Below are 22,941 nucleotides of genomic sequence, written 5' to 3' on the forward strand. Positions count from 1 at the left end.
GGACTCAAACCAAGTCTACAGATAAACCCAAGTCGTTTCCTTACGGGACAAGAACAGAGTCGCAGAGAAAGGGGTAACAGGCGAGGGGGATAAAAGACGCTACCCAGTGGTTCTTACCAACTGCTTGCAGATAAATAAATAAATAAATAAATAAATAAATAAATAAATAAATAAATAAAACGATGATGTCATACTGTCTTTCATCTTTCGGGATAATTTCAGACGCGATACGATATACAATAATGCAGAATGCACTTTTTTTTTCATATTGAGCTGAAACTTTTCCTTCACAGTTTATATCTTTCTTCAAATAAATTGAAGCAGGTTTGAAGGCTCGTAGTGACCTCAGTGCTGCTACATTACACTGATAAAACACTTTTAAAAAAAAATTGATCTGAAACTTTTTTATCTTATCATTATTATTATTATTATTATTATTATTATTATTATTATTATTATTATTATTATTATTATTATTATTATTATTATTATTATTATTATCATTATCATTTTTGTTATTATTATCATTGTTGTTGTTATTAATTTTTTTTGTTGTTGATTCCTATAAAAATACAGGTTAGATTTAAAAAGTGATATCTGACAGAATGATGATGGAGCGTGCAAACAAACAACTTGTGATGTTATATTCCATTCTATCTTACCATTTTGTATTCTTCAAATTTCTTAGACATGAAAATAGGGTGTTATGTTATAATACAATTTTTAACCAAGATCAGAAATTTACTTGAAAGAACACATCGTTAACTTGGATCTTTCGGCTCTTGGATCAATATAATTCCGGATATCGGTTTTTTAAATCGTAGTTTCCAGGGCTATTAACCTACTAGACATTATTCCTACTGTTAAAAATTACCAATTTGTCGTTAACACTATAAATTAAAGGTTTAAACTTCTTTATATACTAGCTCAGGCAGGTAAATTGGTAAACCCGCGTTTCCAAGAAGTTTATTGAATTAAGACTCTTTTTTTTTATAATTGTCAGTTTGAGGGGCGAACATTCATATTTATTTCGCAGTAGTAGACAGGTTTGATTAAGGTGTCCCTCGCCCGACTTGTTAATAAGAGTAAAACTCTAGACATTGTGAAGTCTCGGGTGTCAGTTTTTAACAGGTCAAGAGTTATTTCAATCTACCGATATAATTTGAGTTTTAAAATATACTTGCGAAAATGAGCTATGAAATATATATATATATTTTTAAAAATATTTTTTCCTTGCGTTTAGCTCTGGGGTTTACATGTCCAATCTGGTATCTGATAATTCTCTTGCATCTCGGTATACCATCACACGTTAACAGGTTCGAATCCGATTGAATTCAATTTAACTCTGGTCCCTCTATCCACCCAGGAACTATTGGATTGCTGGGTTTGTAGGTTCTAGTGGAAACTATCTCGTGACAGACCAACTTTCTGACAGAGGGATAGCAAGCAATTGCTACTGTCTGTTTCATGCTGCAGAAACTGGGATACACTCAGTTGTCATTTTGACTGTGAAGGGCTATTCGTGTTTTAAATTATAGACATTTATCTAATTTAGCACATTTTAACAGTAGGGGGTGGCGACAATAGAAACTTGGGCGCGCTATTCTCACGACTGGAATAACGACTACAGAAAAAAGACGGCATCTTCTATCAAAACAGCTTTGTTTCATTTTAGCCACAATTGTTATAATTTATATATCTATTGATAGATTAAGATGAGCCCCAACGGCAGACCTGCCAACCGGTACGATTTTGGACCTAAATATGTGGATTTTACGATTTAAAAAAAAAAAAATTATTTTTTTCCTCCCAAGGGTATTGACTTTGAAAATGATACATTTGGTGCAAAGATAAATACACATATGTCATACGTCATACATCGACTGTTGTATGATGCATCACATTTTGTAAATGAATTTATACTATAATTATAATTTCAATTAGTTATATGTATAATGCTAGTTTTCACTAATATTTTCCTCATACCTTTATGGGGATTTGCATAGAATTATGCATGTATGCTTATTTTAGAATTTCTATGGCCTCAGGCCACATTTACACTTTTACTTCTTGTTAAATAGAAAATTATAAGTGGAGATTAAATTGAACTAACATCTTTGACAATGAAGCCTTCAATTAAAAACGGTATTGCTAATATGCTTAAACACAAATGGATTATTTCCCTTTATAATAACTAAGGTTGCTGTATTTTGGTTTTAAATAAATGATCAATTATTTTTTCTTTAGTACTTTAATTGTATGAGTCTGGTTTTTTAATAACAAGTGAGCAGATTTAGGAACGCTGTTTGGTTCAAAATGAATTCACTAGAACCATTTTAGAAGTATTTAACACGTCTATATACGTGTGAATTCCCCATCATTTTACCAAAAGTGATAGCATTAGTAGTAGGAAGTGATTGTAGTAATAGGAGGAGAAGGGAGGAGAAGAAGAAAAAGAAGAGAAGGAGGAGGAGGAGTGAATGCTAAAAAAAAGTGAGACATGGATCATTAGATAACATAACGGAAAATATCTTGTCACAGGTGCAAAATGCTATCTATGGAATTGAACCCCGCACTCCCTGACTTTTTTTATCTCAACTGATTTACTAGGTTGGCATATGTAAATCACCATCACAACTTCATTTGACACATCAACATCATCACCACCTCCATGGCATCACCACTGCTAAAAGCACCATTACAACATTGTCATTGCCACAACCAACAACAGCATCACTTCTACCACCACCATAGTTTCATCATTATCCCAACAAACACTTGACTAACATAGCTACAACCACCACCCTAACCCTAACCTCTTCCCCCGACACTAGCATCAGTACTACCAACACGATTGGGGCCGTTTGGTCATTTATTTTGGGTGTTTCGAAAGAAATATCCTTAGATATTGCAATTTCTGATACTAATTTGAAATGCTCATTTAGTTAAGTTTCTCGATAAACCAGATAATTTTCTAATTACTAGATATTGCTGTAAATGATGATGGTTAGAGTTTATTTTGATTTAGGTGTGATGTTAGCTTGTATATAAATTTTTGTATAGTGCGCACTTTTTTCCATATGTGCAGACAAAATACACTTTTTTGCTTTAAAAAACAACACTTTTTAGGACGATGGAAAACACTTTTCATTCTGGGAAAGTTGGCAGGTCTCTGCCGACGTGTCAAAGAGCCCAAAATATGGAATATGATTTTTATAATTTTCTTTCCTCTTCTTTCTCACTTCTTCTTCTTCCTTTTTGTTTTTGTTTTTGTTTGTTTTTTTTTGACAAGTTGGAGCCAATTTTATCATTTATTATTTTAAGATATAATATAAAGTAAAGTTGTCGTTGTTTTTTGTTTATTTGTTTATTTTTACTAGTAGAAGCTACGTGCAAATAATATTTGCAGGTCTGATATTCGCACAAAATTATGGGCTTGATTTAACATCGTTGCGATGAACAAATAATATATTACGTTGGTTTGAGAGTGCTTCAATTGTGAGACTACAACTACATATTTGGGTAATTAGACCTGCAAACAAATTATAGCTCAAGTTCAAGAGTTTATTGTTAGGCCTTTCCTGGCCAATAACTAAAATTTTTCTCTGAACAAATAATATCATCATTAACAACAGCTAGCAACAACAATAATAATAATATTATTATAAATGTCGGTTGGATGTAATTTGATAAGTTGGGTGTCATTTTATTCTCCCAAAATATGTAGGTTATTATAGTTTTCTTGTCAGACGTGCTATAATGTCAATGTACGACAAAATAGCCACAACATCTAATTGTTTATGATTAAAATGCCCTTTTACAATTATTTTGTAATTTGTAGATAATAGGTCATCACCCTAAATGTCGTTAATGTGGTTTATCCCCACATGATAATCATTGTAGTGTTTCTCTCTTATGGGAACACGGCGACGACTTGATATTACTACACTACAACAGTCCTGAGATTTAAGTTTTACATACGCTTTGTGCAATATGTATTAACCAGATGACGCATTTAAATTCTTTAAAATATCGACAGAGTGGGTCAATGCCTCTCTATAGCTTAAGCTCATTACATAATCAAAATATCACTTTAATGTTACAGTAAGAATAGTTTTTTATGTCATTTGCTTGTTTATGTGTTTATTGTTTTATTTTATTTTGGTCAGTTTTTTAAAATTTTGTTTGCTTATGTGTATGTGTGTTGAGTTTTTTTTATTATATGTTTTTTGTTTTGTTTGCTGTCTTTTTTTTCTTTGTGGGTGGGTGTCTTGTTTTTTTTGTTGGTTCTCTTTTTTTTTTTTGGGGGGGGGGGGGGGGGGGGGGGGGGGGGGTTTGGTGTAGTGCCGCGCTGAGGACCGGACCCACGGTCTTTTAGCTGTGAACCGTGGTCCAGTCCCAAAGAGGAAGACCGCCGGCGGTCCTCACTTCTTATCACCTTTCAACGGTCTCGCGCCATACTACTTCCCAGCGATTCGTTGCCTCGGTCCTTTGCCTATCTTCCACCAATCACCACCCATCCCACTTAATTAATCGCACCCCCCCCCCTTTGCCATACACTAAACGACACAGACGACCATAGAGGCAGACGACCACCGACCTCCACTCCGCAAACCGCCCTTTCGTGTGTGAGATGGGGGAACAGGAGGCGCACGCCTTGGACGATTCCATTATACGGGGTAAATTTCAAAATTTACTATACCATAATGATCGCAATGACAATGATCTATGATGAAGGCATGACCCCTCTTCTCTAATGGGTTATTGTTTGAAATGTATGTGACTACTAAAGATGTGTGTGTGTGTGTGTGTGTGTGTGTGTGTGTGGTGTGTGTGTGTGTCGAACCTAGCAAGTTGCAAGTCTGATTTTTTGTTTTCTTTTGTCCATCTCTTGTCGCCACTCCTTTCTATCGCATTGTTGTCATTTAAAATAATACAATAATATTAAAATTTCGTTTGGTGTTTTAACTAATCAAGTAATATGAGTTTCATTAGTTTCTTCCGTCCAAAAAAAAACAGTTATAACGTCTGTATTTTTAAAAGGTCCAATAGAATATTTGGGGACCCCGATAGCTCAGTTGATAGAGCACTCTCTTTATACGCAAAGGGCCAGAGATCGATCCCGGGTGCAGTCGATTTTTTTCTGAATCCCTGTCTACTCAGCAATGAATGGGTAGCTGAGTTTGTTAGATCTGGCGAAAAGTCACCATCGACCCCTCTTATCACCTCATCCACCCCCTCTTATTATAACTTCACGTCTCTCTCTTACTCTTCAATGCTCGCTGCCCTCTAATGTGTGTGTGTGTGTGGGGGGGGGGGGGGGGGGGTAGGAGTTGCGTGTGTGTATCACCGCCACGAACAACTCGATCAACGCCTTGGGCGATGCCATTATCTCCGTTAATGGGGATAAATTTCAAATTTTATTAAATTATCGAAGTAACAATGAAGTACGGTGAGCAAATAAAGAAGGCATCACCCCTCTTCTCTAATTAGGTTACAATTTGAAATGAGTGTGACTACTCCGTGTGTTTTACTCCTGTAGGCCACGGTTTTCATCGTGTAGCGGTCTTTAACGTTTCAAGAATGAACGGACCGGTCCTAGAGACCGGTCCTAGAGACCGGTCCTTGCGGTCTTCATTTCCCAAGGACCGTAGGACCGTGGTCCTTAAGCTTGCCAAGGACCGCCCCGCACTAGTTTGGTGGGTAGGCGCGGGTAACAACAGCGTCTGACCACGTTCAACATTGCCTGACTTTGTTACAATACGAGACAACTTATCGCTGAGCCTTCCTTCATCAGATGAAATATAATGAATTCACACCTCCTTCTTCTTCTTCGTGGTTGTTGTAGTAGTCTCTTAAATAGATGATCCAGACTACAGTTCACATGAATTTTAACACACACACACACACACACACACACACACACAATTGTTCCAGGCAAAAAGTTGGCGGTAATTGAGGCTGGCGGTTTGAGTGTAATCTCATTCCAAGACAAAGACAGAAAGCATGTTAGTAAACAGATATAAGGGGGCAGAAGACACAGTAAGTGCCACCCTGCCCACAATTCAAATGAAAATGGATAGTACTTATCTACAGTAAACATCGAGTTAAAGATGTTTTACAACAATGTGAACAAATCACCTCATGATAGAGCAGAGTACATTAAACACACAGGAAAAGACATGAAAAGTACAGAAAACAAACCCACAGATGTCTATTTTTGAAATTTTGTGACTGCCCCCTTTTGAGTGATATCAAGGGTCCAAAACTTTTCCTCTATAAACAGAACAGTGAAAAAATCTAACCGTTATGAGTTATGATTTTGTTTTGTTTTTTTCCGCTGTTATATTTATAGAGGGAAAGTTAAGACCCCCAACTTCATTCAAAGGGGGGGTCACAAAATTTAAATAAAGTGGGCATCTATATTTTATTTTCTATTGCATTCTTCACATTATCCAACCTGTTTGGCGCCAGTACGATTTTCTGACACAGGATAATGCTGCTTACAACTTATGGATCTCAGATTTCACATGTATCTCCAAAAAGGTGAGAAAAATATGAATAAAATATCTTTCCTAAGGGTATCAAGGTGTCTAATCACCAACTCAAATACTCCAATCCAGACCTGTCTACTTTATAACAAAAAAGTTCTTTGTTCATAGGAGATGAAAATATTAGTTGCTATAGTTAACTTTATAGATAAACAATTTACCCGCACAAGGTTTAATCAAAATCAATAAATCATGCAGTCTGCCATCAACTTTCATTTTCAATAAGTTTAGATGACATAGAGACACTCGAGAATTTCAGAAATTTTAGACAACATTTCTAAATTCTACTAATTTTTGGTAGCAGTGTCCAGGTCTGCCAATCCCAATTAGGTCATGTTAGGGTCAAATATTCTATCTTCATACTTCAGAGACACACAATAATCAAAATGAATTTGGAAGAATCAAATAGGTAGAAATTGCGCTTGTCATCAAAGGAACATTTAAAATGTAACACCACAGTTGGCTGGTCTGTATTTCATTTCATTTTAGCTCACAAGGCTAAACAGGTATTTCTAACGGCCGTTCAGCTTTTAGAATAAAGTTGTTACCCACCCTTCCCCCAAACTTCTACAGTAATATGAAATGGTGATGAGATAAGTGAGTCTACTTACCAAATTAAGCAAATAAACTGCGAGGGGGCCTCTTCTGTGAATGACAAAGCAAAGCAGAAAGAGATGAATACACAAACATTTTTTTTACATCCAAGAATAAATCTGATTTCTTATTACTCATTAACTATACTATTAACATCTGATGATAATATTATGATTAAATCAAATGCTTTAAAAGGTTGACATGGGGTCTGACAATACATACACTTCTAACGCAATTCCAACAGAAACATAAATACATCGTCTATAATTAATCAAAATTCAGCTACAGAATTGTATCTCTCCTCACTTCTTCACCATTTACATAAAACTAGCAGTGACCATTAAATCTATAGGCCGTTTGTCAAATGACTTAGAATAGTAGTAAAGTGGTCCCATTTAGAAATCTATAACTGACAAAACAATTAGTGAAAAAGTTCTACATTAAAAGTGTTGATAATAATAAAGCATTCATTTTTCTAACGGAAGTTAAAAGTTCTGGTTGATTAAAAAGGGGGAAAGGGCACACATCACAAAAAGCAATTTTGTTTGCCATAAAATAGGCTGAGTGTGCTATACGTAAAAGGTGTACTATAGGTATTACAATAGAGTGTTTAAACCTTACATAATATAGAGGAAAAAATATAATACACAGAATAATCAAGAAAAGGTGTTTCAATTAAACGAAGAAGCGATTGTGTTGGATTTTTGTTTTTTTCCTTATAATATTAACACAATACAAAAGATGACAGTGATAATAAGGCACATGAATTACAAACTCAATTCCCAAATAACAACAGACTTCCAATATAGATATGGAGCTGTTCCCTGGCATGAGAGCCAAGATCAATAACCCCAAACTGATGGAAACAAAGCAAGACATAACAAAAGAAAGAAAAAAATAATAATAATAAAGTAAGAAAGACTGATTTTCTCATCTGACAATTGTGGAGAGACCCTATGATCTAGAAGGAATAAAGAGAAACAAAAGAACTAAGTTTCATGTCTCCCTTCTGTGCAATCACTGAAGTCCAACTTTAAGATGGAAGCACTGCTTCTTATGCTGTGCTATGCTAAAACAAAATTACGACCAGGCACGTCTAGGCATTCCATAGATAACCCATCAAACAAACATCTGATGTCAACAGTCATGACACCCTCTGCACTTCCAAAGTAATTCACAATTGGACATCCAGTGATTCATGACAGCTTGTTTGTTTTTGCACTTTATTCTTTCAAAGTCTGAATTACATTTTCTGCTGAAGACCAGCATGGATCTGAATCTAGATCTATTGTCAAATCTACTGTTTAGTATGTAAGGATACTTTACCATAAGTAATCTTTACCCAATCATTGACCATTCATGTTTTCCAAAATGTTGCCACCCCCCCCCCCCCCCCCCAAAAGGGGGAAAATTGTGTTTGTCATAAACCGATTTAAAAAGATATGTACAAAGTATTAAAAGAAAATTAATAAACAAATGAATAATGGCAAAAATAAAAACAACAACAATGTAACAAAAATGACATCTAAGTGTGTTTTAAGATCAAACGATTATGAAAGTTAAGTCGAGTCCAAAATTGATTTATCCATCTCCTAATTGTGATTAATTGAACTGAAAATTGCTGTAATCTGATAAATTGCTTTTTTTTTAAACCCCCGTGCCAGATTATTCAAATTTCAAATACCAATCACTTAAGATGACTCTAAACTTGCCAAAATTCTTAGAACAAAGACTTGTTCTGGCAAAAATGAAAACAAGGTTGTCAGAGTACTGCTAAAATTGACCCCATATCCACCTGCGCACACTATAAAAGATCTTTAAAAAATAAAAAAAACAGGAGAAATATTCGAGCCTCAAGAAATACAAAAACAACACGTATCACAAGTCTGAGCACAAAAAGCCTGCATCTTAAAGCAAAAAACGGGAAGTTAAGCTATTTTGCAATGTCATGTAATACTGACTTATCAAAAAAAAAAAAAAAAGGAGGAAATGTACAGTAAAATATAATAGTGGATGATAGGAACAGAGTGTTGTTGTGAAACGTGCAAGATAAGCCAATAGTGTATTATAACTCATTATCTTTCGTTAAATCATCATGACGACTCTTGATTAAAGTCATACTCCATACCTTATCTTCCTTTCAAAGAGAATAGCGGCGATAGATGCAATGACGCATGGTACAAATGAGGCAGTTAGGAAGTACAATTCACCCAAAGATTTCCTGGATCACGTCCATTGATGAGAGGGGATTTAAGAAAAAAACAAAAAAGCAATGATAGAAAAATAAAGTTAACAAGAAGACAATCTAGTAATCTGGAATGGCTCTTGACGGCAAGAACTGACTGTGTACATTGTGTTCCATCACCTCAGAAAGCCTCTGCTGTTAGGATGTTTAATTCAGAGAGAAGTTTATTGATTAGATTTTATGGACTTAATAAATAAAAGCATCTGGAAAAGTCTTGAAAGCTAAGAATGACTTTGAGCTTACGATAGAAATGAACCCATACATTGGAAGCAAGGATGACATGGAATGAAACTATCATTCAATGTGGTGGAGATGATGAGAAAAAATGGTCAAAAGAAGTTCTTTTACCTGTAAGAAAATGGTACGATGATTCACAAGATTCATTGGTAAAGAATTAAAATGGGGAATTAGTCAAAGATGACAAAGATGAAAAGGAAGATAAAAAAGTTTTAAGATTTCTGCCAAATGAAAAAGAAAATATCTGCACCTCCCCCTAAGATCCAATGTCAGTACATAGAGTTGGAATTGGTCTAAATGTCCAAATAAAAAAAAATAAAAAAAAAAAAAAAAAAAAAAAACCCTGAAGATTGACAATAATTTAGCTTAAAAAAGAATATATGCAATCACAATACGCCTAGACCACGGGGAAAGGAAAGAAGCAAAGAGTGCGAAAAGCAAGACAAAAATTAATTGAAAACACTTGAACACATTTACAGCACTTTACACAACAATATACAAACAAATGGCAAAAGGAAATATCAAAACGTATTCCTTTGCTATGCAGGAAAAGGCAAATATATATTTTTGAAGGGAATGTGTTATTCCCTAAGTACAACGAATACATCTAGACATTAAAAGATGTCATCAAAACAGCTGAAATTTTGTGACTTACTGATATTACTACTACTACTACTACTACTACTATTATTAACATTACTACTACTAATACAACTAAAAATAATAATAATATAAAATGGCTATTTTTGCCTGTGGAGACAATTGTTTTAGCTTCAAAGTAATTCGAGCAAAGATACCACAATCATGTGAGTCATTTGAAATCGTAATTAGATGGTCACAGATGAGTCCCTGGGCATATAGTCTATTTAATGTATCAATCTATTTATTCATTCATTTATTTTCAATGGAAGGATTACATGAGACTCAGTTGCGTACTACTTTTGGGTAATATGTGAGGTGCTCAAGGTCCACATGTCACATTTTATGGAAATTTATTTATCAGTATAGTGTGAGAGAGTATTTTGCAATTTATTCTATGAAAAAATATTAAACATGGGCTGTTATGGCCATTTGAAAATCTGTAGTTTTTAGTAAAAATGGCTTCAAAGTTAACTCAACATCATTTCAATATTTAAAACAACATTGGAAAAAGAAAAATTAAAAGTGCAAATCAATTTTAGTTGTTGTTGAAACTATGCAAAAATTAACAATATACTATATCAATGAAAAATACATATTTGCACTAGAGAGTCCTAAAGTGGTACTTTTAGAGACATGCGGATCATTTTGCCACAGTGCCTCAAACATGAAAGTGAAAAATTTAAAGTGATCACTGGTATAATATAAAAATTATTTTTAAAAAGTCGATATGAAAGAGTGCCAGCAATGCTGGAAGGGCAGGAAAAAAATGGGATTGTCAAAATATCTTCGATGTATAATTAAACAGTGCTCTCAAATGCACGAGACATGTAAAACAAGATTATTTCAAGTAAAAAAAAAAACAGAAGTAGATCAAACATAAAGTTCTCACAAAAAAAGATAAATCTATAAGCGAGTACCCCCCTATATGCAAAGTATCGTAGCCAGGGCTTTAAAAATCAAATGGTCTCATTCTGGAGCGAGGACAAATTATACAGGAAATAGCAGAGATAGCAAAGACAATCTGAGAACAAAAACCATCAGATCAGAGGGACAAAATGAAGAGAACTCCACCAAACGCTTTAATGAGAAAACAATTACTCACTTAAATGGAGAGAAACTAAAGTTTTGAAACACCTATTGAACCTTTTTACTTTAAATTTCAGCATCTGACTCATTTCAAAATAATACTAGTTGAGACAACAGGCCATATATATATATACTAGCAATGTCTTTTAGGAATTCTTGAAAAATACAAACAGATAAAGCTACTCAAATACAAGTGAGAGTTGTACGATTCAAAGAACATCGTCATCACTTTGTGAAAATGAACCAAAAAAAGTACTTATTATAGTAGGTCACCAATTATAATTATACTGTTCAATAAAAGAATTGAATTGGATATGTTTAGTCTGTTTAATCTTCTAAGCAGTGATAAAACTCTTTGTACCAAAATCAAAACAAAACAAATCAAACAAAAAATCCCAACATAAAACCCCAAACATTTGTGAAATTCAGATATTGCAGTACTCGTCAAAAACTATTATATTAATCAATAAAAACAAGAATGTAATCTTATACAAAAAGAGTGATAATCATCATTATGGCACTATCATTACCATTATTATTATAAATATCATAATTCTGGTCTTTCAATAAAAAATAAACACATTGAAGACTAGACTTAGACTATAGAGGACATTTGTCTCTCAAGTTCCAGTCAATGAGGTGATATTTTCGTCAAATTATTTATTATCAAATGCTCTTTTATTTTGCTCATCATGTAATAATATTTTGTAGCAGCAACAGTCTGTTTTTTTAAAATTTTTTTGGTATGTTTATTTCTTTATTTAAATATAATTATTGTGGCTTTAGAAAATCACTTCAACACTTATATGATAGTTTGATTATACTCAAACCCGACATCGGACTTTGCCATTCTCACAAAAAGAACAACGATAGAAATGAAACACAAACTTTATATTGTTGTCACTGCTCTCTTGGGGGGGGGGGGGGGGGGGGGGAAGGGGGAATGGTTTGCTTTAAGCATATAAATAATGGAATACTTATAATTTGAAAACAACAAAGTCTTTGCTAAAACTTTTGATAGAATCCTCTAAGGGTGACAATGCTTCGATAATTAACTTTGGTTACAGGGAAAGTAAATTTTACTATCAAAATTGTATGCAGTATCAATATGGAGCAATAGTTAAAAATAGGATACTGGCTCAATCTTCGCACCGAGGATTGAAAAGTTTGAAAGAGAAGTCAGTTCTGCTTGAACACTCTTTTATTGGAAGTTTTCACCTAAGATAATATACAACCATTGATCCAAACACAAATTATATGCAGACTATCTATTTCAAAGACTTTAAAAAGTTTCAAAATGACATTATTGGGGTAAACTTTAAAATTGATCTAAGAATGAAATGAATTAAAATAATTGATTACTAATAAATCATTATATATTGATACCCCCCATTTTTCTCTTTGTGTGTGTGTGTGTGTGTTGGGGGGAGGGGGGGGGGGGAGGAGGAGAGGGTAGGGAGAGAGTGAGTCAGGATGTATATTTTGAAAACAGAGATTGTTGTTTTTTGTCTTTTATTTAATGTATTAATTTATTCTTTAAAGTGTATCTATCAAGCAAGGATATAAGGTCAACTATTTACATAATGTCATCCGATACTAGCAATCAACTATGCTTCAACGTAGGTGTTTAATATATCATTAAAATGAATGGAAATGAGTATCCATATGTGTATGGCAATTTCATATGCAAAACATATTATAATTCCATATTCATTATGTATTCTAATCTCATGCTCAGACTACTACAGTCCCCTCCGGATTATCGCAACATTTCCCAAGAAATGCAATTAATTCTATTTAAAAATCACTGGTTAATCGCAACAAATTTTCGCCCTTAAAAGTTTTCAATTAAGCAAACAAAATATCATGATTAAATTTCATCATGGAAGAATTCGTGACAGGTTGAAAAATTGAGAGTGAGCGGGATTTAATGCTACAGTAGTGTGTCAGCACTCTATTTGAGATAGAAGAGGGCGGTGCTTTGCAGTATGGATTTGTGATGCCATCTGTGGCCATTAAATAGGAGGCGAGGGAACTGGGCATAGATTTTACAACATGTAGACAATGACAGTTGTAAAGAAAGAATGAGTGTTATCCTTTGTTTTGGGATTGACTACTGTGCATTGTGACAAACGAGTTTGATGAGAGCTTATTGTCTCTCATCATGACTAATCTCTTTGACTTTTACAAATGTTGAGAACAAAAGAGTGAAAGTTATTCTAATCTGAATAAGATGTCGACTTGCACCAAAGCTTCTTTTGCTTGTCAAAATGAATACAGGAATGCCATATGGTTTTTGTTTCAATCAAATTGCTATGTCTGTTGTTTACAACTACTTGTTTGAATTAGCATATATATGTGTAAAATGTTGAAATCGCGGACAGGAAACTCAACTTTGGTTAATTGCAAATTTGGTTAATTGCAGCATTTTTTCTGATCCCAAGGTGTTGCGATTATCCGGAGTGGACTGTATTGTAATTATAACAGTGGTATATCAATTACTTCTCCCTAACACGTCCATGCATGCTAATAATGTAACTAAATTTCCATGAAGCAGTACCAGGACAAGCCAAATGATGCATTAAATTATCTTCCTTGACTATAACGTTGTATGCCATTTTAGTCTGATGCATTGAAGAGATAATTATAAAGATATTGTTGTTCTTTAGGGTCATAGAGATGGAGTTGATCCCAGTTTCTCTGTTAAATGCACTGCAGCAATTGCTTGCTATCCTTGGGACAGGACACTACTCTATTGCAATGTACTTTATATCAGATCTAATGCACCAAACAACCCAATCACTGCTGGGTAGTCAGAGGAAACTGCCCAAAATGCTTTTCCTAAGGACATCTTATTGGACTGCCTAGTTGGTGGCTCATACACATATGGACTTCAATTGTGTTGTGCTGCAAATCCAAATGTTACAACTTACAACTGATGTAAAGTTTTGCGAACGTCATTATCACAACTCAAAGAAACAATGAAGTGTCAAAGGTCTTGAGACGGTTCTTAACCTTTCAAGATTACGTCAATTTTCTCCTAATACATCTTAAATATAATAATTTCCATCTTTTTGGATGGGATTAATTTTGGACATTTATAGCTTAAGCCACAAAATCTAGAATCAACTGAATGCATTTCATCAGCCATGGCAGGAGTTAGAGTTAGAAGTCAATGAGACAATATAATCATCTACATCAACCATTCTGATTAAAAAAAAAAAAAGACAAACAATGATGGTAAGTCATTCTACTGTCTTTTTCTCACACAATATTTCAGCTTGGAAATAAATTCAACCGGTCTCATAGCTCAGGAGTAAAACTATATTTCCTTGGTGACAACCAACAAGATTTTATAAAGCGTGCACAATGCCTGTAACATGTATGTTGTATTGGAGAGCAATTTAGCCCCCTAATTTGGTCTGAAATTTCATACTCTTATTATAAATGGTTAGGAATAAAAATGATTGATATCAAAACTTATTAAAAACCCAAGATATATTATATTTCATACGATGTAAAGGGTTATCTAGACAAACTGACCTATGAATACCTGGAGTAATTAAATGTAGTCATAATCATATTGGGAAGTGATTAATTCTTTATCAAGCATTCTTTGAATCTGCCTTGAGAAGGAGCATTTTTCGTTTCATATGGGACACAATTCCACAGTTTTATAGTTCTGTTAATAAAAAAATGTCCTTTTCTGATAGTTGTGTATTTGTCAATAAAGATTTTGGTAGCCAATGTATTCCATATCACTGTAAGAAATGACACATGATTTGGGTTTTTTTTTGTTGTTGTTGTAATTAAAGACTTTTACAATCAATTAAAATAAGAAACAGTAATTTTACAGTTTTGAGATAATAGATATCCTGTGAAGATTTCACAACATATTTTTGTTGTCTATCTCTTATTATATGACAATAGAATAAATGTAATCAAAACATTTCTAAATCATGCAACAAAGCTTACAGGACACTATCAAAGCTACAATATTTAAAAGAAAAAAAATTCAGACAAGCATAAAAAGATGATTTGTCAATAAACAGACATACACACAAATATCTTCAAATTCAACAAATAACTTTAAAACGAGTGGGGAAAAAGCAGTAATTTTTGTGCAATAGAATAAACACACAAAAGAGAGAAAAATAAAAACCAAACCCAAATCAGCAGTAAAAAGCTGAATTCGATATAAAGTAATATTGGTTTTAGCTGGATCTACATATTAAACAAAAAAAGAGGGAAACCAAACCAAACGGGTAAATATTTCTTTGAAACTTTAAGAACTAAACCAACTCACAATGAACTGATCAACATTTTAGTGGATTAGTTCAGACAAAAGAGAACAAGTATAGAAAATGCCTTTGAGAAGATTTCAGTGCAAGATGGTAATAAAGAAGTACTAGATATAGACAAGAAAATGAACATTGCTTGTTCAAAGGTACCTGCTCTTCTGTTCTAGTAAGAGAGAGATGGCTGAGATTGGGGGAGCACACAGCAGTACATTTGAATAAATGTAAACTCCCGTCAGTTTCCTGAAATAAACAAGGTGACGCTAAATTGAAAAGGATCTAATACAAAAATGGTAGAAAAGATGGGAATTTTAAAAATTATACTCCAGAAGAAAAAAAAAAATAAAGAAAAAGGGTAGTGTAGAGAACTTGGTCCACAAAGGAAACAACATACATAGGGTGGTTAAGAGGAAAATCATATAAATTTGGGTATGCACTTGAAACTATAACCACAGGTCCCAAAACCAAGAAAATAAAAAAATGCAACCAATAAATGAAAAGAAAAGCGGCTGATATTCTAATAAAACTAACAGAATTTATTTTTTTCAAAAAATGAAAATCATTTCCCTCACCATACATAGGTCTAGGTTGGAAGGTAAAACCATATATTCTAAAAATCCCTTGCATTTTTTGCAGACTTCTTTTTCAACTGGCAGAGAGAGAGCAGGAGAGAGGGGAAAAGAAACATACACACAGACGCAGAGAGAGAGAGGGGGAGGGGGAGAGAGGGAGAGAGAGAGAGAGAGAGAGAGAGAGAGAGAGAGAGAGAGAGAGAGAGAGAGAGAGAGAGAGAGAGAGAGAGAGAGAGAAATGGCATATTAGACTGCTGTTATCACGTTTAGGGATTTAGGGAACATAGAATAAAGTCACGAATTTCCTACTGCTGACTTCTGGGATCAAAATCCACTGGAATGTCATTAAAAATGTTATTTCAAAAAAATGGAATCTGAAATAAAAGAAACAGAATATCAATGAAATTTTTGAAAAAAAATCGAAATAAATTTTTTAAAACCTTAAACTTAAATATAAATACCAAAAAAAAAAAAAAAAGGTTACCAATGTGCATATCATAAAGCATATACATGAGTCATTGTGTATTTCTTGGAACAAGTCATTATATTAACCTATAATGACATGAATAAAAAGTCTTTATCCATTAAGATCGTGTGTTGCCTGCCAATCAAACAAAATTTTGAAAATTTCAAAATCAACACTCTGATTGGAGAGAGAAAAATGAAAGTATAGCAAAGCCCCCAAAGTTTACCAGCCTGCAGAATATATCCTGAAACATTCTCTTCTATGAATATTACATATGAGAATGGTATCTATAAGAACCATTGAAAGTACCCCCCCTCCTATAAAAATCAAAACAAAACACCACATGATACATTGTTGTCTCTCTTCAAAGAAAATAATGCAAAAAATTAGTTTCATTGTCTTTCAAGGCACTAAACTTAGACTATCTTGACTTATATAATATTTTTTCAAAACCACAAAAAACAAATCAGGGAGAATATCTGACCGTTAATCAGGAGGTCCGAGGCTTGATCCCGTAGAGACAGGCTGATTTTTTTTCTTGTATTTTTCTTTCTGCTTTGTATGCCACTACCACATACACATCTTTACAGATACTTTTACCACATTTTGAATAGTACCATGGGGTTCTGATGGCTCAGCACTTATAAGAAATGGGTACGATATCTCTGCAATCTAGGTTTTCATCTTACACCTGCCTCAACTGAGTAATGACTGGGTAGTTGTCAGCTATATCTGATGGAAAGTACCCTGCAATACATATCAGCTGCCTATCCAAATGGTAATAATAAGAGGTTGTCACGGTTAGTCAGACTGCAAAAATTGGGATAAACTCCAGCTCTATTGGAATTACAGCTCTGGAGGACTTATACTTTAATAGCACCCATTTCCAAGACAATTGTTTAAATTCAGATGTCTGAAGAGCATTTATTTAAAAAAAGAATAATAATAATTTTTAAGTTGACTGAAAACAAAATGGAAAATTTGTTCCTCAATATGTTGAAAGAAATTGTTTAACCAAAGAGAAAGGACAATTTACCTCCATATACAAAACATGGACAAGAACAGAGTTCCATTAATTGTTAGAAAAATGGTGGATCTTAGTATTTCAGGCACAACTTTATCCACATAATGCTTCAATCCTTTTCGCTTAAAGATGGCTGCAATCTGAACCAGAGTAAACAGTGTGAAATTGTTTTAGTAAGGGACAAAAAATTGCATTGCTAGTTTTAATCACAAAAGCACTTATTTCACTAATCAGTCTTTCACTCTATTCAGCATATCAGGAACAAATATAACAAATATAAAAGATTTATTTTCATTGGCTGCTTAGCAGACTCCTGAGTGTTCCAGATCATGATGGAAAAAATTGTAAAACAGAACCCCCCCCCCCCCCCCCCCCCACCAAATAAATAAACGTACACGAACCCACACATGCACATCATGATAATATTATTTTAAGAGTGTCTAAGTACATGTAACTGGGCACCTAGCCTCAGGTTCTACGTAACAGTACTCAGTAACAGTTTGCCGGATAAACACATGGATGAAACTCGCTCTGTATGTGTGTGTTGGTGTGGTTTTAAAAAAATAACATCAATGTAACGATGTAAATGCAAGATTCAAGGCTACTATGTATGTTACCGTGTATGTAGATCCTGAGACTAATTGCCCCTTTAGTAACGAAAATAATGATACCCAAAGATCTGCAATATTTCTCTTTATAACGAAGTTATGCATCTTTAATTGAACCCCCTAAAACTTTTAGTAAAATCGAACAGTAATTTCCAATAACTTTCTTATGGGCGAGTTGGCTAATCTATGGTTATCATGTGCATAGACACTCCGCTTTGGAAAATTTTGGAAAACAATTTGGACAATCAATGTGTGTGTTTGTGTGTGTGTGTAATTCTGCACAGGCAAATAATGGAAAAGTGCACTGCTTTGAACAGAGTAAAAAACTCCATCACGTTTGACTAGAGGAATCTCAAAATTTCACATTATCCTAAAAGTTAACAGCATGTTTCCAACATTCAAATTGCAAACATAAAAATAGATTAAAAATTCAAAAGTTACATAATGAAATGGTGTAATTGTAACTGTAATTAATACAATAGTGTTTTGTGGGGAGGGGGTAGTAGTAGCAGTACTAGTAGTAGTGGTTTGTGTCTTTTCCTCTAACCCCCCCCCCCCCCCTTTCCCCAACTCCTCAAACTAAAAAAAAATGCTGGTTGAATGTTGAACTTTCTGGCAGAATTAGACTAGTTATTCTCCCGCTGGACATTGAATTTAAGAGCGCACTCTATGTACCTACGTGTCGAACTAGCGAGATATAGACAATAAGTATAAGCAAGCAATGAATCAATAAAAGTTGAAGTTGAAAGTGAGTGGAAAAGAGAGAAATCACGAAATCAGTCAGAAATTAATTTACACTTCATTTCATGGCGCAATGCAATATCAATAAAAGTCATCTCTTAAAATTATCGCTCTAAACAATGGTAGTCATGGTGACCTCATTTTTCAATACTTAAACACACTCAGTATTACTATTAATAATTAATCAACACAATCTCTTCATTCATTTCCTATTTTCTTCCTGCCACACACTGACCTGAACTAACTTGAACTTAGGAGTCTGAGAGTTAATTACTTTTAGATGAGTAAAGCAAATAATAACCTTACCACATAAAGGGATCCATAGATTATTAGTCCTTCTCTGAATACGCTCTTTGCAATATCAAAGCTTGCATTAGTACAGTAAGGTGTCCAGCAATGTCCCAATTCGTAGCATGTATAACTAACAGTGGTGGGTTTACTGAAGATCGCCATGTTGCTAAACACCACTGAATGGCTCCGCACTGAATATAATGCAGTTGGAAGGATTCGCTTCCTTCGTACCGTAACACATTCAGACTTTGTACTTTTGACCCACCAGTCATGTGATAAAGGGTTCAAGCCATAAATGATAATTAGGTCCAGTTCATTGGCTCCTATTGGTATAAGTGTCATAATTGAAAACTTTGCCAAGTTAACTGACAATCATAAATTTCGTACCTTGCATCGCATTTTAGCTGCGGTGTGATGAAAAAATAAACCATCACCCAACACTTACAATACTGTTTAATTAATTCGAGTTAAGTTAATAAAACCTTACAATTTAATTTTGTGTTGGTCATCGAGCTCTTTTTGGCTCTCTGGTTTGATTATTACACATAGATCCTGATCGACACGTACATATATGCAGGTTTTACATCCGAACGCAATTGTGGGCCTTGTTTAACATCTTTGTAATGGACAAAATTTTGCGTCATTTTTTTTTTTTTTTTGAGATTTCCATTACAACATTGAGCCATAATGAATTGGGTTATCAGACCTGCAAACAAGTGTACATCGATCATGATCTAACAAGAGGGGAAATTGTCAGCGAAATGAATTATGATTCATCGATTCCCAATGACGTATGAAAGTTAATTAATTCCAGCATTTTTCCTTGACATAAAATTCGAAGGTTTCCATTGTGTTAACCAACGTGGGAATGTTTATTCAAAAATATTTTTCACTATGCATAAAGGTCATGTGTCGTTTGTGTTGAATGCTGTCCGCCAAGGGAATCAAGTAATGTTAAAAAGTGCTTGGAACAAAGAGATAGCCTTATGATTATAATATGATGATTATGGTGATGGTAATGATGATGATGATGATGATGATGATGATGATGATGATGATGATGATGATGATGATGATGATGATGATGGTGGTGGTGATGATGATGATGATGATGATGATGATGATGATGATGATGATGATGATGATGATGACGATGATAAAACGGGCTTGGGTGCCGTCATTTATCTCCTAAGTAAAAATACGCGTGTTGTGTGAGCAATCACAATCCATTAGTTCCCTATTTGTGATATTATGTAGATTCATTGCATGGAAACGCCGATGCTTCTATTTGTGAAATTACAAGAAGTTTTATGTTTAACTTTAAAAAAAAATAAAACTTTTACGACATATGTACCTATCTATATTTTTGACACAAAGTGTTTTTAGCCTTTTCCTTTAGTTAAAAAAAATGTGACGATTTTCACAAAATTCTGTTGATTTTGTCTATTTGGCAATACAATGTCTGGCTTTAAGAGATTACTTTCAACAACAGTAATTCTTACTCTACTGCAAGTTGAACGTTTATTTAGTACTTAAAGCAATTCATCGGATTTTCCCAGCTCCTCACGCCCCACAATGCTCCACTTAATCCCTCTATAAAGCAGGCCGGCCGTATTAGTCCAAATCACCATTGCATACAATACAAATCGCCTGTTAGGCGTCATTTTTGTATTGGAACATTTGCTTATGTTTGTAACAACTAGTCATACCTGTCTCTTGACAATATTCGTGATTGTATGAAGTCAGACACATATTCACACCTGAGTTGAGTGCGATAATGCGTGTAAGGTATCTTACTCAAAGACTCAACGCTGGGGGCAATGTTTTGCTACCCATCTAGTCGCTTACCTTTAAATACGTTTCGGGTTTTCAACTCCCTGGCGAGTTGAGGCTAATTATAATCCATCGTTGCTTGAAGTAAAACTTTTCTGGGGAAAAAAAAAGAAAATAAAGAAAAAAAAAAGACAAGAAAAGAAAGAAAAAAAATACACACAATATAAACAAAACCAAGACCAAAAAAAACTTGAGCATTTTGTATAGATAGTTCGAAGATGACGTCACTCATGTCTTTGTTATTGTTTTTGCCATCCGCGTTTGTGGGTTGTTCTCACTAAACTGTATTAACCAGACTATAAAAGTTCATGGTTACACAGAGTTTGTGTGTTGGTCCGTTATACTTCCGGATGGCAATGTTGTGAACTCCTTGGCTAATCGCATTCTATCTATAGTGCAATATTCGCTTATGTTGCTCCACGAGGGGTCCCTATCCAACAGCAACACTTAACTTGTTGAACGAAACGTAACGCGTGTTAGGCGATATTACCTATGTGGTCTAGTGGTACGACATTCGCCTTCGGATAAGAAGGTCCGAAGGGTTCGAATCCCGCTCTGTACCTATTAATTTATTGATAAACATTAATATTTATCACAGGAAAAGGCTCTTTATTCACATTCTCATGCCGCCATAAATGAGTACCTGGTCGGTGCGAATGGTAACAGCGTTGTTGTGCGGCTATGTGGTCATAATTTGGTATGACACTCGCTTTTGGATCGGAAGGTCCTGGAATCGAGCCTCGCTCAGTGCATAGGTGAGTCCTTCGAAAGGCTCTTTACTCACATTATCTCATCGTACTCAGGTGTAAAATAAGTACCTGGCCGTTAACAGCGTTGTGGCTGTCTGGAAAAAATGCAATATCTCCTAACAGGAAACCCTTCTCATCGGCACATTCTAACACTGTATTCTTTATTACAATCAATGATTGTGATTACGCCTTACAGGCATTAGGTCTAATCATGTCCAATTTTGATGTTGACTTTATACCGGCCTTGAAATAAAATGAGGAAAAATTATAACAGAGCCTTACTGGCGTCCTGGTGTCTCGTCCTCCATTATAAGCGTTGCTGTTTGCTTGGGACCCCTAATATAGCGTTTTGAGCAATTTTTTTGGTGGATATTTGTCTGTCTAAAGGCTCATGTTTTTAAAATTTTGTTTTGAAATTAGTGTTTCACAATTTGTTAATTCCCCAGGATCCCATTAAATTATCACAATTTGTTCATTCCCCCAGGATTCCAAAACATGAATACATTGGTATTTCAATGTCAGTTTTCTCAAAGTCAAACGTTATGCACTCTACTCTGTACAAGAGTGGGTTTCCTCCCCTATCCTATACGTCCGACTGTAGTTCGATCGAGACAACCTATTTATGTCTTAATTCGTGTCTATTTTCATTGTGATATTTTGAAATAATATTTTTTTTCCACGAACAAAAATATCCAGGAGAAAAGAAAAGTCTTGCGATTTTTGTTACATTGAAATTTCATAAACTTTGACCCTTGGATTAGAGTGACCTCAAGTGAAAGATCGCAGCGAAAGCAGCTCTTACAATATCCGCCACTAGGTCTTTGTTATTGTTTTTGGCAACCCGCGTTTATGAGTAGTTCTCACTTAACTGTATTAACCAGACCATAAACGATCATGATTACACACACTTGTGTGTTGGCCAGTTATACTTCCGGATGGAATGTTGTGAAATTCTTAGCCAAGCCAGAGAGCGTAGAATAACTACGCTCTCTGGCCAAGCGCAT

General features: G+C 34.5%; 1 protein-coding gene across 2 annotated transcripts in view; it reads right to left on the bottom strand.

The window, feature by feature from the left end:
* Positions 1-19,535, bottom strand: part of LOC144968792 (transmembrane protein 135-like) — a 47,019-nt gene extending 27,484 nt beyond the window's left edge. Inside the window, exons 1-4 of one of the 2 annotated variants that reach the window (XM_078907473.1) lie at positions 19,371-19,535; positions 17,728-17,855; positions 9,274-9,366; positions 7,163-7,196 (exon numbers count right to left, since the gene is read on the bottom strand). In XM_078907473.1, coding sequence (XP_078763599.1) covers positions 7,163-7,196; positions 9,274-9,366; positions 17,728-17,855; positions 19,371-19,517 — 402 coding nt within the window. In that variant the 5' untranslated portion in view covers positions 19,518-19,535. Of the gene's footprint in view, positions 1-7,162; positions 7,197-9,273; positions 9,367-15,806; positions 15,897-17,727; positions 17,856-19,370 lie in introns of both variants that reach the window. The other variant, XM_078907474.1, reaches the window with a different exon arrangement.
* Between the last annotated feature and the right edge of the window lie 3,406 nt (positions 19,536-22,941).

Source organism: Berghia stephanieae, chromosome 3 (assembly GCF_034508935.2).
Source record: "Berghia stephanieae isolate SIO BIC M18660-M18661 chromosome 3, UCSD_Bste_1.3, whole genome shotgun sequence".
NCBI classification, from domain to species: Eukaryota; Metazoa; Mollusca; class Gastropoda; order Nudibranchia; family Aeolidiidae; genus Berghia; species Berghia stephanieae.